Source organism: Eutrigla gurnardus (genome assembly GCF_963514095.1).
Source record: "Eutrigla gurnardus genome assembly, chromosome: 12".
In the NCBI taxonomy this organism is placed as follows: domain Eukaryota; kingdom Metazoa; phylum Chordata; class Actinopteri; order Perciformes; family Triglidae; genus Eutrigla; species Eutrigla gurnardus.
The window spans coordinates 25,443,355-25,456,944 of NC_139926.1; the positions used below are offsets into that span (position 1 = coordinate 25,443,355).

At 41.8% G+C, this 13,590-nt stretch overlaps 1 protein-coding gene across 2 annotated transcripts in view; it reads left to right on the plus strand.

The window, feature by feature from the left end:
* The window catches only part of fgf14 (fibroblast growth factor 14), a 90,080-nt gene that overhangs the window by 9,533 nt on the left and 66,957 nt on the right, over positions 1-13,590 (plus strand). Inside the window, exon 1 of one of the 2 annotated variants that reach the window (XM_084023055.1) lies at positions 8,446-8,637. The exons of the other annotated variant lie outside the window; for it this stretch is intronic. Coding sequence (XP_083879181.1) covers positions 8,565-8,637 — 73 coding nt within the window. The 5' untranslated portion in view covers positions 8,446-8,564. Of the gene's footprint in view, positions 1-8,445; positions 8,638-13,590 lie in introns of those variants that run through there. 2 annotated transcript variants of the gene reach the window in all.

A 13,590-nucleotide genomic window follows, 5' to 3' on the forward strand; every position in this document is an offset into this window, starting at 1 on the left:
ATTCATTTCCAAAAAAAATGTTTTTTCTGCTTGCTCGAGGTGCTTTTTGCCTTTTGTCTCAAAAGAGTCGATTCTATCGGACAATATAAAAATTTAACCTCACGATTATCCTGGTCAAAATAATTGCGATTCACAATATGTTTTACAGTTTATAAGAACATTCAGCATTAATGTTATTCTCTATATTTTTTCTCTCAATATTAAAATAATTTTTGAAGAAATTAAGAAAGTCATCACCCCAAACTTGTTCATAGACTTAAATATAATATCTATATATGGGATTTTACGTGAAGCATCTTCAGAATGCTCTGGATACTTCCCAGATGCTGCTGTTTGCAGAGGTGAAAGGGATGATGGGACATGCGGTCCTGGCTTGGGGGGGCCTCCAAGGGTGACTGGATCCACATGGATGGTCTCACAGCCCCCGTGTGCAGAGCGGCTCTCTGTTCCCTCTTTAAGATTAGACCTGAGGGGAGACGCCGCGAACCGGATCAGTTCTCTCGTAGCTCGTGAGATGGATAACATCTCTTGTTCGTCTCATCCTCTGATGTTAACACGTGTAATTAGTTGGAGGTTCGTTAGTGCAGGTGTGTATACATGCAAAAACTGAGAATGCATCATCACATCATCATAAAAACAGCGCCATTATGTTTTATTGTCTTTTTTTCAGCACTGAACTGTATTATCGGTTTTAAAGCTGGTTAGAATGTATATTCTTATATTAACAATGCATTGGATGACTTCATTGGCATCATATCCAGTAGCAGCAGACGGAGAGTGAACATTTGACAAGTCCAGACAAACGCTGCTCCAAACCTTCCGGATGTGGAAATGTTTTAAATTACGCCAACTACGTTTGCCAATATCGACTTCAAAAAAGTTAGTGAATATGGAGAACACTGATTCAGATACAGGTTGATTCTGCTTTGTGTCCTAAAAAATAATCTGAGAATGCAGTTTTTAGACATTCAGTGAAGAAAACGTCTCACGCAGACGAGGGAGTCGGTTTCTGCAGAGCTAAGACTCAACACTGTTATTTGAGAGCCGGATCTTTTTGAGCTGATCCGTCTGGTCTTCTGAGTTTTTAAGCAAACTTGACTAATGTGATCCGTTTTCAGTCGGCTTGTGGGGTCTCGCATATCAGATAAAAACTCAGCAAAGCCCTGAAGATGGATTTGTGTTTCCTGTGATTGGTTCAAAGGGACTGCCATTTGTCATTTTGAATAACTTGTGATTGCCCTGGTGATTATTTTTAAACGTCTCTATTTCTTTCTTTTTCTGACCTAGCAATGGATCTTCCTTCTCTCCAAAAACGAGTGGAAAAAATATGACATTTGGGTTTTTGCTCAATTTCTCGACAATTTTAAGAATAAGAACAATTTCAAGCAAGCAGGTTTTTACCCAACATATTTGTTGCTGCGTTGTTGAAGGCCAAACGAATATCCCTGGAATGAAGTGCTTGTAGAAAATGATTAGATGATTGCTTTGTGATTTTGAAGCGTGGATCCAGTCGGCCTCCTGCGGTGTGAAAGGTTGCTGTGTGGGACGCCATGTGGCTGAACACGAATTACACTGTGATTACTGTGAAGGATGCTGGTTTAGCTAAATTACACAGCTTTGTATTTTCTAGGTATTTTTTGTTATTACATCGTCAAAAGCATTTGACACTTTTTCCTTCCCACAGTTTGTGATAGCGGCCTCGTTTCTGGAGCTGTCTGAGGATATGTTTGACACGGAGGAATGGAAATGGGCCATTTGTGGATTGGTATATTACTGACGCAGTCCTGTCAGATTTGAAGGAATAACTTCACATAGTATAATAAATGTTTCTTATTGAACTTTCTTGTACTCAATCTTGATTTTGGCTGATTAAAATTTACTGTGAGGAACTTTTAACTGGTTATGAAACGGTCTCAGTATAATACTGATGCCTCTATATGACCTACATGAGAAACCATCAGCGAGAAGATTAACTATTTCCATATAGTTCTTCTTAATGCTCGTCATTGGTGCCACTGAGTTGGACTCAGTTCCTTCAGCTCAGACTTCAGCGAGGCCTCTGGCAGCGGACAGACCCAGATCCGGCTTTGCTGCCCCCCCTTCGACCTGCAGTCCGACATCCGGCAGGAGGCGGAGAGCTCCCGACCCAAGAGAAGATCTTTGCCTCGCTGGTCTGGACCCATACCATGCTTGCTGGGGACCCAGGCTGTATCCCTGGACCCGCTGAAGGGAGGCACCTGAGAACCAGAACCAGGTTTGAGAGGGGAACACTGTCAGACACTGCTGCAGTAAAAATGAGAGGTTTTCCAAAGGGACCCTGGTGCTCTGCAACACTACTGCCTTTGTCCACAGGGACCGCCAAAAACAACACATAATGAAACTTCCTCATAGTAGCTCAGTGAAGGTGCTAGTTAGGCCACGAGTGATATGTGATATATTCATCATAGTCCTTAAATGTATGATAGAGATTCAAGACACTGTAGACATAATATTAGTTCAGTATTATAGCAGTGAGACTATAGTTTACAATCCAGGACTTCCAGTTTGGGTAAGTTGAATAAATATTCACATGAGACCTACATGATGAAGTAAAAGACTGAAGCTGCAGTTCACTGGCAAAAAAAAATATCTTCAAATAAATGCTCTTGTCTTGCAGTGTAGAGCTAGTTGTGATAACCTTAATTTTCAAATTGAACATGCCACATATCATTCATTACAAGGATTCCCTGATTTCACTGCCCTCAATGTGTTTTTAGATCCGGCTTTACCAAGGACATACATCATTTTGAAAGCTCTGTTATTTTCCCAGGAAGTTGAGGCACATCTCAAAATAGTCATCACAGCAGGAGCGTATATCCCGTGCTTTGTCCCCACTTGGGTTTTCTTTTTTTGCCCTGTGTCTTTTTTGGAGGCTCCATGAATCATCTTGTAATTTGGCTCATCCGCTGCCCTTAATAGTCGGAGCTGTGTGACACCTCCGGGGGGTCCAACGTGACGCTTAAGGTGCTTCGTGACAGGTGACGCGTCTTAATGCTCGCCCCTTTCCAGGACCTCGGAGGGTTGGACCCGTGATGGCTGTCGCTGAGGGGCCGAGGCTCAATAAAGCCACAAAGTGATGAGAGCGAGAGCTGGAAGTGCAGAGAGAGAATAATGCAGTTAAGGCTATGAGATTATTGATTTATGGGGCCAGAAGTTTGAACAGTTTTTACAGAAGAGCTGACACAGATCCGTGTTGTTGTTTTTTTTTTTCATTCAAGTTCATCATAACCTAACAGCATCACTGTGATGTGAGGAATGCGTTTGTGTGCGATTGATGTCGAGGAAGTGGATGAGGACATTTTAATGGGTTTGTGAAGCACTTTGGCTGCAGCGACGGCTTTTTGTTTTCAGGGAAACGGTGACAGTTGAGTGTGTAATGGAGTCAACGTGGGCTGTGTCCGAAATCACTCCACTGCATCACTATATAGTGAGTCTGCCATGTGGCAGCGCTGTCCGAATGTTTGGTGAGAATAACTCAAAGAATCCCACATTTCATCTTGATAAGTAGTGATGGGGACGTTACACATTGTAGAGGAACCGTGATGGATAAGATCTAGATAAGAATTGTGATTAAAACGGAAAAAAAAACATCTAATATCATTGCAATGGTTCAGTTTTTTTAGTGGTTTTTACTGTTCAGGACCCAAGACCGCTGTAGGATCAGAGTGGTGGTCCAGTTGAACCGTCTTGGCGAGGCATGGGACCATAAACCTTTCCAACGTGACTGCGATGCACAATATTTTCCCAATAATCATGAAAAAGTTGCTTCAGACTCCTAAAGTGGGACTAAAACACACTGGAAGTACCTTAAATCATGTCACAGGACTCTTACTTTTTTGTTTTTCACTAAAACTATGAACAAACCTGTTTATTAGAGGGAAAAAAAAGATAATCATGAATCATCAGGTCCACCTGGATTAATACAGCATAAATAAATGAAAAAAATATCACTTGCACCGATAGTCACGATTATCCCGATGATGGAGATTCACCACGATCAATGTATGTAATGTAATCTAAATTTACCCAATTTTTTATTTATTATTAAAATAATAAACATATAGACTTAAATCAATAATAATAATAATAATAAAAATAATAATTTATTCAGGACAAGTGGAAGGTCCATAGTACATTAAAAAAAATAATATACCAATTAATAGTACAGTTCCAATAAATAAAAATAAAAAATACCAGCAACTTGGTAAAAAAAATCATAAAAATGTACAGGAATTAAAAAATGAAACTAATATAATATATATATATATATATATATATATATATATATATATATATATATATATATATATATATATATATATATATATATATATATTCCAGTATATAAAGTGTGTACATAGACTAGAATAGAAGAGATGGTCCAGGTGTCACAATATCTGATATCTGTATCACCGTCAGTCTCCATATTTTCTAATCCCCCCCTCCAGTATAAACTCTCACATTCAGTGCTTCTTTGCTTCTGCTGCAGTCTACAGTCCAGTATCATCTGGATCTGGATCCGACCCGGTAACAGAGTCACAGATGTGTGTGTGTATTACTGTGACGGTCACAGTGATTTACAATAACAACAGTTTTAAACGCAGCACCTAAAAGCTATTTCAGGGTTTTTCTGTGTCCTATGACCAGTCGCTCCCATCAGCCACTGGGCTCTGTTCCAGTGCAGTCGCATCACGGCCGTAATGGGACCGCCGCAGAGATGACCACACGGCAGTGCCAATAGCCTAAAAGCTAATGCAGATACCAAAAGCCCTTCCAGGTAGCACTCACCAGTTTATTTGGAGCGATGTCGAGGGTTAGCTAATGTTTCTTCCCGGAGGCCTTTCATCGTCCCAGTGTCACCCAAGATGACCACGGTGAAAGGAACCTGTAAGGTAAACACACACAGGTGGCTTTATCAAGATATGTAGGCAACGTAAATCCAGTTTACTGAGGTATTTATCGACAAAAATAGACTTGCTGTAATCTTAATCATGTGAATAAAGGATGTTAACATTCCACTTTGGTGCAGTTTTCTTTGTAAATGTCTTGTTAAAATTCTGTTTTCCTGCCATTTCATATATTCATTTTCATATATTCAAGTCTCTGCAGGTCTGATTTGACCCTGCTGCAGGGTGCAGGACTCAGCCTTAGTACATGGTTCACCTGCTCTTCCAGGTGAGCTACAGGGGTCCCGCTGACTCACTTTGTAGTACCGTAGGGATCCCTGGCATCCAGTCTACACAGGCGACAACTTGCTTTAAACTTGCATTCTCTCTACTGGCCAGCAGGGTGCGACTCCTCCGGTTGTTAAAATAAGTCTGAATGCATGGAAGTCTATGAGAACATGACCCTTGCATTGCATGACATTGCATGATAAATACTGCATTTTTTTAAATGTTCCTCTCACAATACTGTTAGCTGTGTAGTTTAGTTTTAAAAGGTTAATAAGTTTCTCCTTGTATTTATTTCTAAATAAAGAAGTAGGAAGTCAAAGTTGCCCTGATTTATAAACTTTGTGTGTTCACCGAGGAGTGAATGAGATACCGGCACACTCTCAGAGCTGCTGTAACCTGCTTGAATCAGAAGTGACAAAAAAAAAACAAGTATTTCAATCTGGTCCTGAATTATTCCTTTTGAGGGTGGAATCACAAACAGTCTGCTCGGCTCGGAGCACACGACGCTCAGCAGGTCGCCGGGACGAGGACGAGGCCGGCAAACTTCACGCTTGACGGGGCTTGATAGAAACACAAAGTGAAAGAAGTGGAGGGAAAATACACAGATGCAGATGAGATGAAATAAACCCAACAGGAAACAAACATGTAGTGTTGGAAAACGAATCTGACAAACCGCTGAAGTGGATTATAGAAACGGGGGAGGGAAAAAAACAAGAATTTGTGGAAATCGTCTGATACTGTAAATTTGAGGCAGATGAAATGATTTGGCTTTATTTCTGTGTCATCATCGTCATCTAGGAGCTGGATATACGATGCGGTCACATTAACATGTTGCTCCATGGCGAGAAGGTTGGCTCCTGTTTCCTGTGGCTCTCATGACGGGGGATGTGGCGTCTTTAACCTTTATGAAACCCATCAGTGTGTGTGTGTGTGTGTGTGTGTGTGTGTGTGTGTGTGTGTGTGTGTGTGTGTGTGTGTGTGTGTGTGTGTGTGTGTGTGTGTGTGTGTGTGTGTGTGTGTGTGTGTGTGTGTGTGTGTGTGTGTGTGTGTGTGTGTGTGTGTGTGTGTGTGGGGCGATGTCCTGTTTCCCGGCGGAGGAGGAGGCCAACACGGGCTCTGCGTCTTTCCTTTGCTGGAAGTACATTTTAATGATTTGATTATGATTGATTGCTGATGTAATTTCATGACTCTCTGTTGGCCTCGTAGCTCATTCATTACGGTTTGGTTCATCATCCCAGTGAGCTGCCCGCTGACGGGATGAGCCGAGCAGGACGCCCGCTCTCCCTTCCTATCTGTACATCTCTCTCTATCTCTACAATATCACCGGAGCATGTGTCCACAGTGTAATTAGAGTGAGAAGACGTTATCGATTTACCTGTTGAAGTTCATCTCTCTGGGTTGTGAGGCGTCTCCATGGCCTGGTGATGATCTGTGTCTTGTTCTAACCGCTTGCTTGCTTTCATGTACATTTTTTTCCTTTGACGAGTGTTTGGTCCAGATTTCAGGAGGCCTATCGAAGCTGTTAGCCTTCAGTCAGAAGGACGTTACGAGAGGGATTTAAAGCAATGTGATTGGACCAGTGAAAAGTGGGCGGGATTAGAAGACAGCGTAGCAAACAGAGGACGGTGCCTCCAAACTCCTTTTATCAATAAAAGTTGTGATTGATGACGTGATATTATTGGTTGGTCTTCCACACACTGCTGGTTTGACAGCCTTCATCATCAGGGATGGGATAAAAACAACTCACAAGTCGATCGTGGTGAATTTTGAATCATTCGTGATTACCATATTTATGTTTGATTAGTTGTTTTTCACTAAACATGACGCGTCTTCTCTGTGACGCAATAAAAACACATTTGTTTCTTGACAAGAAGTGATTCCAGTATGTTTAAGTGACATTTTTCAGCATTTTCTGAACCTATTACTTACTTTACTTTCTTTTGTCAACAGTTGTTTGTTTGTTTTGGTTGGACAGCTCTATCTAGCTTACTCTTGCTGGTTTCTCAGGATTACCAACCCTGGCTTTAATGCTGTTTTCATTTTCTGATTTTGTCATCACAGAGCGTAACGGTTGATGTCTTCATAGAACATTATTGCAGAATCCTGAGTAAACGTGGAAGTTGGCCCAAGCCAGTTGCATCCTCCATTGTTTTGTTTTGTTGTGTTGCTCATAGGAATCAGGGAAATTGTGTAGATTTTTTTTAGATATTCTCACACGACGACGCTACCATTAGATTGGAGTCATTTGTTGAACATCCCAGAAAAAGGCCCACACTGACACACAAACGACATTTCCTTCCAGTTCCACGCATGCACGGCGTCCACCTCGCTGAGTGCGACTCCATCACCCCCCCGTATGGGGGTCTGCTGCTCTGTGCAGTGCTGGAGGTTGTGTGGTGGCTACGGTATGCTGTGTAGATTTTTTGCTGCAGTGCAGCAGGCAGTATTGTTGCTGCTGCTGCCTCTGTCTTCCCCCTTCTCCCTCTCCCCCCCCCCCCCCCCCCCTCTCTCTGTATGCGTTCACTTTTGTGTACATGAAACACTTCCAAACAGTTTTGCTGTGTTAAAAAAAAAAAAAAAAAATGGCATTAGCTCATTCATCACACCCCAACATTTTCCTGCACTTCCACAGCCTTGTCTACGTTTTTACCGGGACCTGTTTTTTTTTTGTTGTTGGACGTTTTTATTTCGACCTCTTGCCTGGTGTTGAAGTTCAATTCCCCCCTCCCCTCCCTCCTCCCTTCCCCCTGCGGGTGTTGTCCTTCATACAGACCCAGGGAGAGCCGAGATGATGGGGTGGACAGTGACTAAGTAACCTGTTTGTTGTGGTGAGTGCTCGGCTCTCTGCGCAGGGAAAAAGGGCCAGTTGCTGTCGGTTATGCACACTAGGCTGGAGACGGCGAAGCACTCGGGTCCAGCATGTCAGCGACCCGACGGATAACAGCACCGGGGGGGCTGAATAAAACACACAAACATGTTGCTCAACTCACCGGCTGCACATATACATTTTGTTTGTCTGCGTATGTTCGCTGTGTCACCCAACACCATTTGTCCATGACACGACAGCACTTGACATATTTGCGGTGGGTGTCGGTGCTATCTGTGGGGATACGGTTATCTGCCATGCTGGGAGGTTCTGGCGGCGGTTCACAAGTGGGTGACAGGGTGACGTATGTGTTGCGAGGTCCGCCATGGCTCGTGCGATTTAGGTTAAAAGGTTGCGTTGAGCTCTGTGGGACATCACGGGAGGGGTGTGAAAACACCAGAGCAGTGGTTGCAAAGGACGTGTTTGTTCTGAAATTGAGGTTGAAAATGAGTTCAGGGGAGACGAACTGGATCGGGTAAAGGCTTATGGAGGCGAAGTCTTTTGCTAAGATTGTGGAGCGGCGTTTACGCAAAGCGCTAAAGAACGAAGGAGAGCACGGTGAGTCCCGTCAGACGCTGCCGAGCTGTTGGAAAAGAGTCGTACACTTGTAGAATAGTCCAATTCTGTAGATGTCACATGATACATGGTTGGGCCTATTGGATACACTGACGTTGCAATATATGCATATTCTTGTAATATGATAAAAATGGGAATATTGCAATTTTGTGGGCCGTATTTTAATGTTAAACTAGATGTAAACAGTTCTGTGCTGCAGTAACCAGTCAGCCAACACACAGGTTGTTTAGATACGGTGATGACGCAGCAAAAACAGGTCACAGAGGCATGGTTACCGTCCATGAAGACGCTGATGTATACAGAGGACACGCCGGTTGACAGTGGCCCGTCCCTCCCAGGGGCAGGGAGAGGGGGTCTGAGGATCTTGACCCCCGAGACCCTTTCAGGCCGACCAGACCAAACATGGAGGGAATGCATCACTTCAGTGACTCCCAGTTGGAGAGTGATTGACATGAGGAGTATGTGACGTATATGTGTGTCACCTGTGCATATCACAGCAAAGGTGAACTCCTTATGAGCGGAGGGGGGGGGGGGGGGGGTCTTATCAATGCAGTCTGCTTCCACACCAATAAAACTAATCACTGCATTGCAGATGATCAAACCTGTGAAGGTCACACTTTGGTGTGTGTGTGTGTGTGTGTGTGTGAGATAGAGAAAGTATGTTTGCATGTCTATGTGTGTGTGTGGTCCACTTTTCCAATTATTTCTTTATGCAGCAGCATGAGGAGGAGGAGGAGGAGGAGGAGGTTATTTCGTTATGTATGCCGGCCCTCCTGCTGCTGCCAAACACATTCAGGTGTTTACCATCGGTGAAGGTTTCATGAGCCTCCTCTGAAGGATCTCTGGGGGCTGCTTAAAGGAAAAGTCATTATTTTCTTTTGAAATAATCAAAAATGTCAATGAATGAAGAAAGACGTGTTTTAAAAACCCACAACACCTGCAGCACAAATGCCTTATTGTCTTATTTTGAAACACTAAATTATGTTTTCTCCCAGTTCTGTCTTCATTTTTTGTGTGCAAAAGCATCTTCTGAGATTTTCTTTATACCACATTTAGTGCAAACTGCAGCCAACGGTGGTTCTATCATGCAGGAAACTCAACTTTTAGATGTTGCAGACAAAAGACTTAATCTGCCCCTCAGCTATCGTAAAAAGGTTTTATCACAGTTGTATTATTTCTATCAGAGAAGTTTGATAGAATCTTATTTCTTTGTTGCTTAAATTAACACTTTTCTAATGTGAACAATGATAACATGTAGTTTAGTTGTAGCAGCTCTTCAGACTAGAGATTAAAAAAAAGTCTGAATAAGAGGGAAGTAATTCCTCTAGAAACTCAACTATTATACCACTATTGTTAGTAATATATTTACAAATGTACCGTTGCATTGATTATGTGTACATCTGGTTTTAGAATAGTTACGGCGTAACGGAGAACCAGAGATAGAAATCGAAACCATTAGTATTTCCTCTTCTACACACTGTAACTGAACCTTTGTGGTTTGTTTCAGATTCTCCTTCGCACTTAAAGGAAACACAATATAACAGCGCTGACCTGATTAACTGACCTCTGCATGCCCTTCATCTCTGTCATATATATATATATATATATATATATATATATATATATATATATATATATATATATATATATATATATATATATATATATATATATATATATATATATACTATCTGACACTAGACACACTCATTGGTAAGATGAAGTTACCTCACGTTCAATATTTTCATTCATGGAATAATCTATAACCCACAAACGGTAAATTGAGACGGAGGAATAATGACAGCTGCTGTAAGTTAATGGTGCTTTAAGTGTGAAATAATAGCGTGGACTTTATCCTCACTGTGTGTGTTAAGAGAGGTTAAATTTAGAAGGAGACGGGTGTTAAGGTTTCCCAGTAGAGAGAGAGGAGGGCGAACGGGCTCCAGAGAGGGAGAGAGAGAGACTTTGTTAGCTAATCGATGAAGCAAAGAGTCACATTTTGTCCGAGTATCTCCACAGCTCACAGAGGTCGCCGCCCGAGACCGTGTGCTCCAACGCCCCGCTAGTGATACAGTGGTGGGTGCAGCACTGCACCGGTGTGTATACATACTATTGGTATATACATTTTTACATATATACATGCATTTGTAATTCAGAAGAAGAACACATTTTGAACTTGTATTTGAGTTGTTTTTCGGATATTTATTTGAGTTTTTTAATGGGAAAACCTGAGCACCAGAAAACCCTTATACCAAATAAACATATATTTTTAGATTTATGGGGAAACCTGTCAGATCACGTATTTGAAATATTAAAACAAAAAGTACAGAAATGGATTCCATTACTAATTCAGAGGATGGCATGCAATTTAATTTTCTGTTAAACAATTTTCTGTTGATATCAAATCGATGAGTTTAATGGAGACTTAAAAAAAAACATGATTGGATGATTTTGACCGTAAGAAATAATCAGATGAAACTATACTGTTTAGCACTAAACAGACTACTGACTACTCTGGGTCAAAGTTACCAAGGAGATTTGTTTTAAAACCTCACATAAAGTCACATAAAGTAACACCTGCTCACAATATTACAAAAAACAATGCATTTTAAAATGATTTCATTGAACATTTTTCTTCATTACTAAGATGGATTTTGTGTGGGGGGGAAATGAAATGTTTCCCATCAATGGAATACAGAACCAGAACCTGCAGTCTGTCCATGCATGGTCAGAAATGTTGACACAGTCTGATTTTACTTTTTTACAAGCAGTTGAGGGTGAGGAGATTTGAAAGATTTGATACACGATAAAGATAATTTCAAAAATAGGGATCACAAGAGATCTACGTGACGGAAACTTAATTTGCGATATATGTCGTGTAATTGAGTTGTTTAAGTGTGTGGCTCTGCAGTACACTGGAGTCTATAGAGTAATGCTGAGGGATTAACCTGTGACTGCAGTCTCATGACCGGGTCAAACCCTGGTTCAATGTGTATACAGGGCTATACTTAATGCTTTACATGGAAACATCCAGGTAATATGGATTTGATGCCATTTAGTCATTTGTACTAGGTTTTATTGGCAGCTCGGTTTCTCTAACTAACTCCTGTGATTGATGGATCTCACCGATCAAGCCGGCTGCTTGCTTGATGCCATGCAGCGGCTGCATGTTGCATGTTTTTCTGAGAGGAAAGCTTTCCCTTTGTTTCCTCGTTCCCTCACACCGGGTATTTGAACTCTACCTCGAGATGCTTCTTTGCCTTTTTTGAAGCCAGCGGTCTAATCCTCCCCACCCTCGGCTGGTGGTCCTTATCGCCCTCTTATCTGTTAGTGGTGCACTTTATTTCCTTTTTCCTCCTCCTCCTCCTCCTCTGTATCACTTTTCCCTGCAAGGGCAACATCGGCTCCCCTAGACCTGCTCCGAATTGACCCGTCAGTAAAATCTGATCCTTTTTTAGACTTTAGATCCATTTTGCATGCCAAAGTCTTGTTGATGGGGGGGTAAGTGTCCTCCTGGTGCCCTCTAACTCACCACGACAGCAAGAAAAGGTCTCCTAATATCTCCACGGTAACTCTAGATCCTGTTGACACTGACAAAGAAGCTTGCGACAGCAGTGGGCACCATCTCGCTAACCAAATCAGCAGTCTCTTCTTTTTTTTTTTTTAAACGACGGTGAATAGACTTGGAATAAGGAATGGCGACAATCACGGATCAATGCCAGCAAGAAGAAAATATGCCAGATCTGAGAGTTTATAATAAAATGAGCATCGACGGGGAATCTGAGCCGCCGGCTGCTGTTGAACCGTCTCGAACAGGAAAAAAGAAGAGTCATCAAGTTTTGTCCCAGGCTGACAGAAAAGTTCCACACAAGACAACTTTATTATTCAGGCCTTTCTTGTGGAGCACAAGAGAGAGTTGTTTCAGTGATGAAGTGGTTAATTATTAAATTAGACCGTGTAGCAGCTTAAATGGACTTAGAACGACGAAAGAACACGCAGGACTGTCAGAAACACAGTGTGCCAGTGGAGACAACGCCATTAATCCAGTTTAATCAGTCTTTTTGTTACATTAATGTTGTTGGAGTCATTATTTTATACTGTTGGGGGTCGGCATGGGAATATTAATACATTTCATGTCAAAATAATCTTGATTTACATTTTATCCCAATAAAAAATATAACTCTTAAAATGGCAGTGAAAAAGTGGAATCGCTATTCAATGATCTTACAGATTTTGTTGTTGTTGTGAAAAACAATTAAGTAATCTCAAACCACATGATCATATACCATAAGGTCTCCCTGCAAAAATAAAAGCTTTACTGTATGGGATTATTCTGGTAATGGAAATTCACCACCATCAACTTTTTTATTGAGATCTGCTATTAAAGTCCCGTATCGTCCCATCCCTGCTTAAAAGGTTTGTGGATTGCTCTTTTGGATGTACGCGTTTGGTATTTTGGCCATTGCCGTCTTGTTGTTTTGCAACCAGAAGTGACCAGAATTTACAAGAGGAACTTAAGAAGACTTGAAACCTAGCGATTAACATCATAAACTCATGTTTCCGCCCCCTTCTGGCCATTAGAAAGAATGCAGGTTTAAGGCACTTCAGCGTTGGCTTCACTTTTCAGATCCATTGGTTGTCGACTGATTCTGAGGAATTATTTCCCCCTTTTTCTTGAGCTCAACGAAATCCCCAAGAGCTCATATATGATGTCATCTAATGTTATCAGCAATGATTTTTTAGTTCATACATGCTCGTGGCGTCGTGTTTGTGGGCACACCCGTCCACACCAGTCCCGCCTAAATCCACTTGTCAGATTTACTGATTCGCGCCGGCCCTTATTTGATTACCCCATTGATGTGAGATGTTGGCGGCAACGTTGACGACAAGGAAACGTAAGAGCAACTGACAAGGACGCGCGGCGAAGCCACCAAG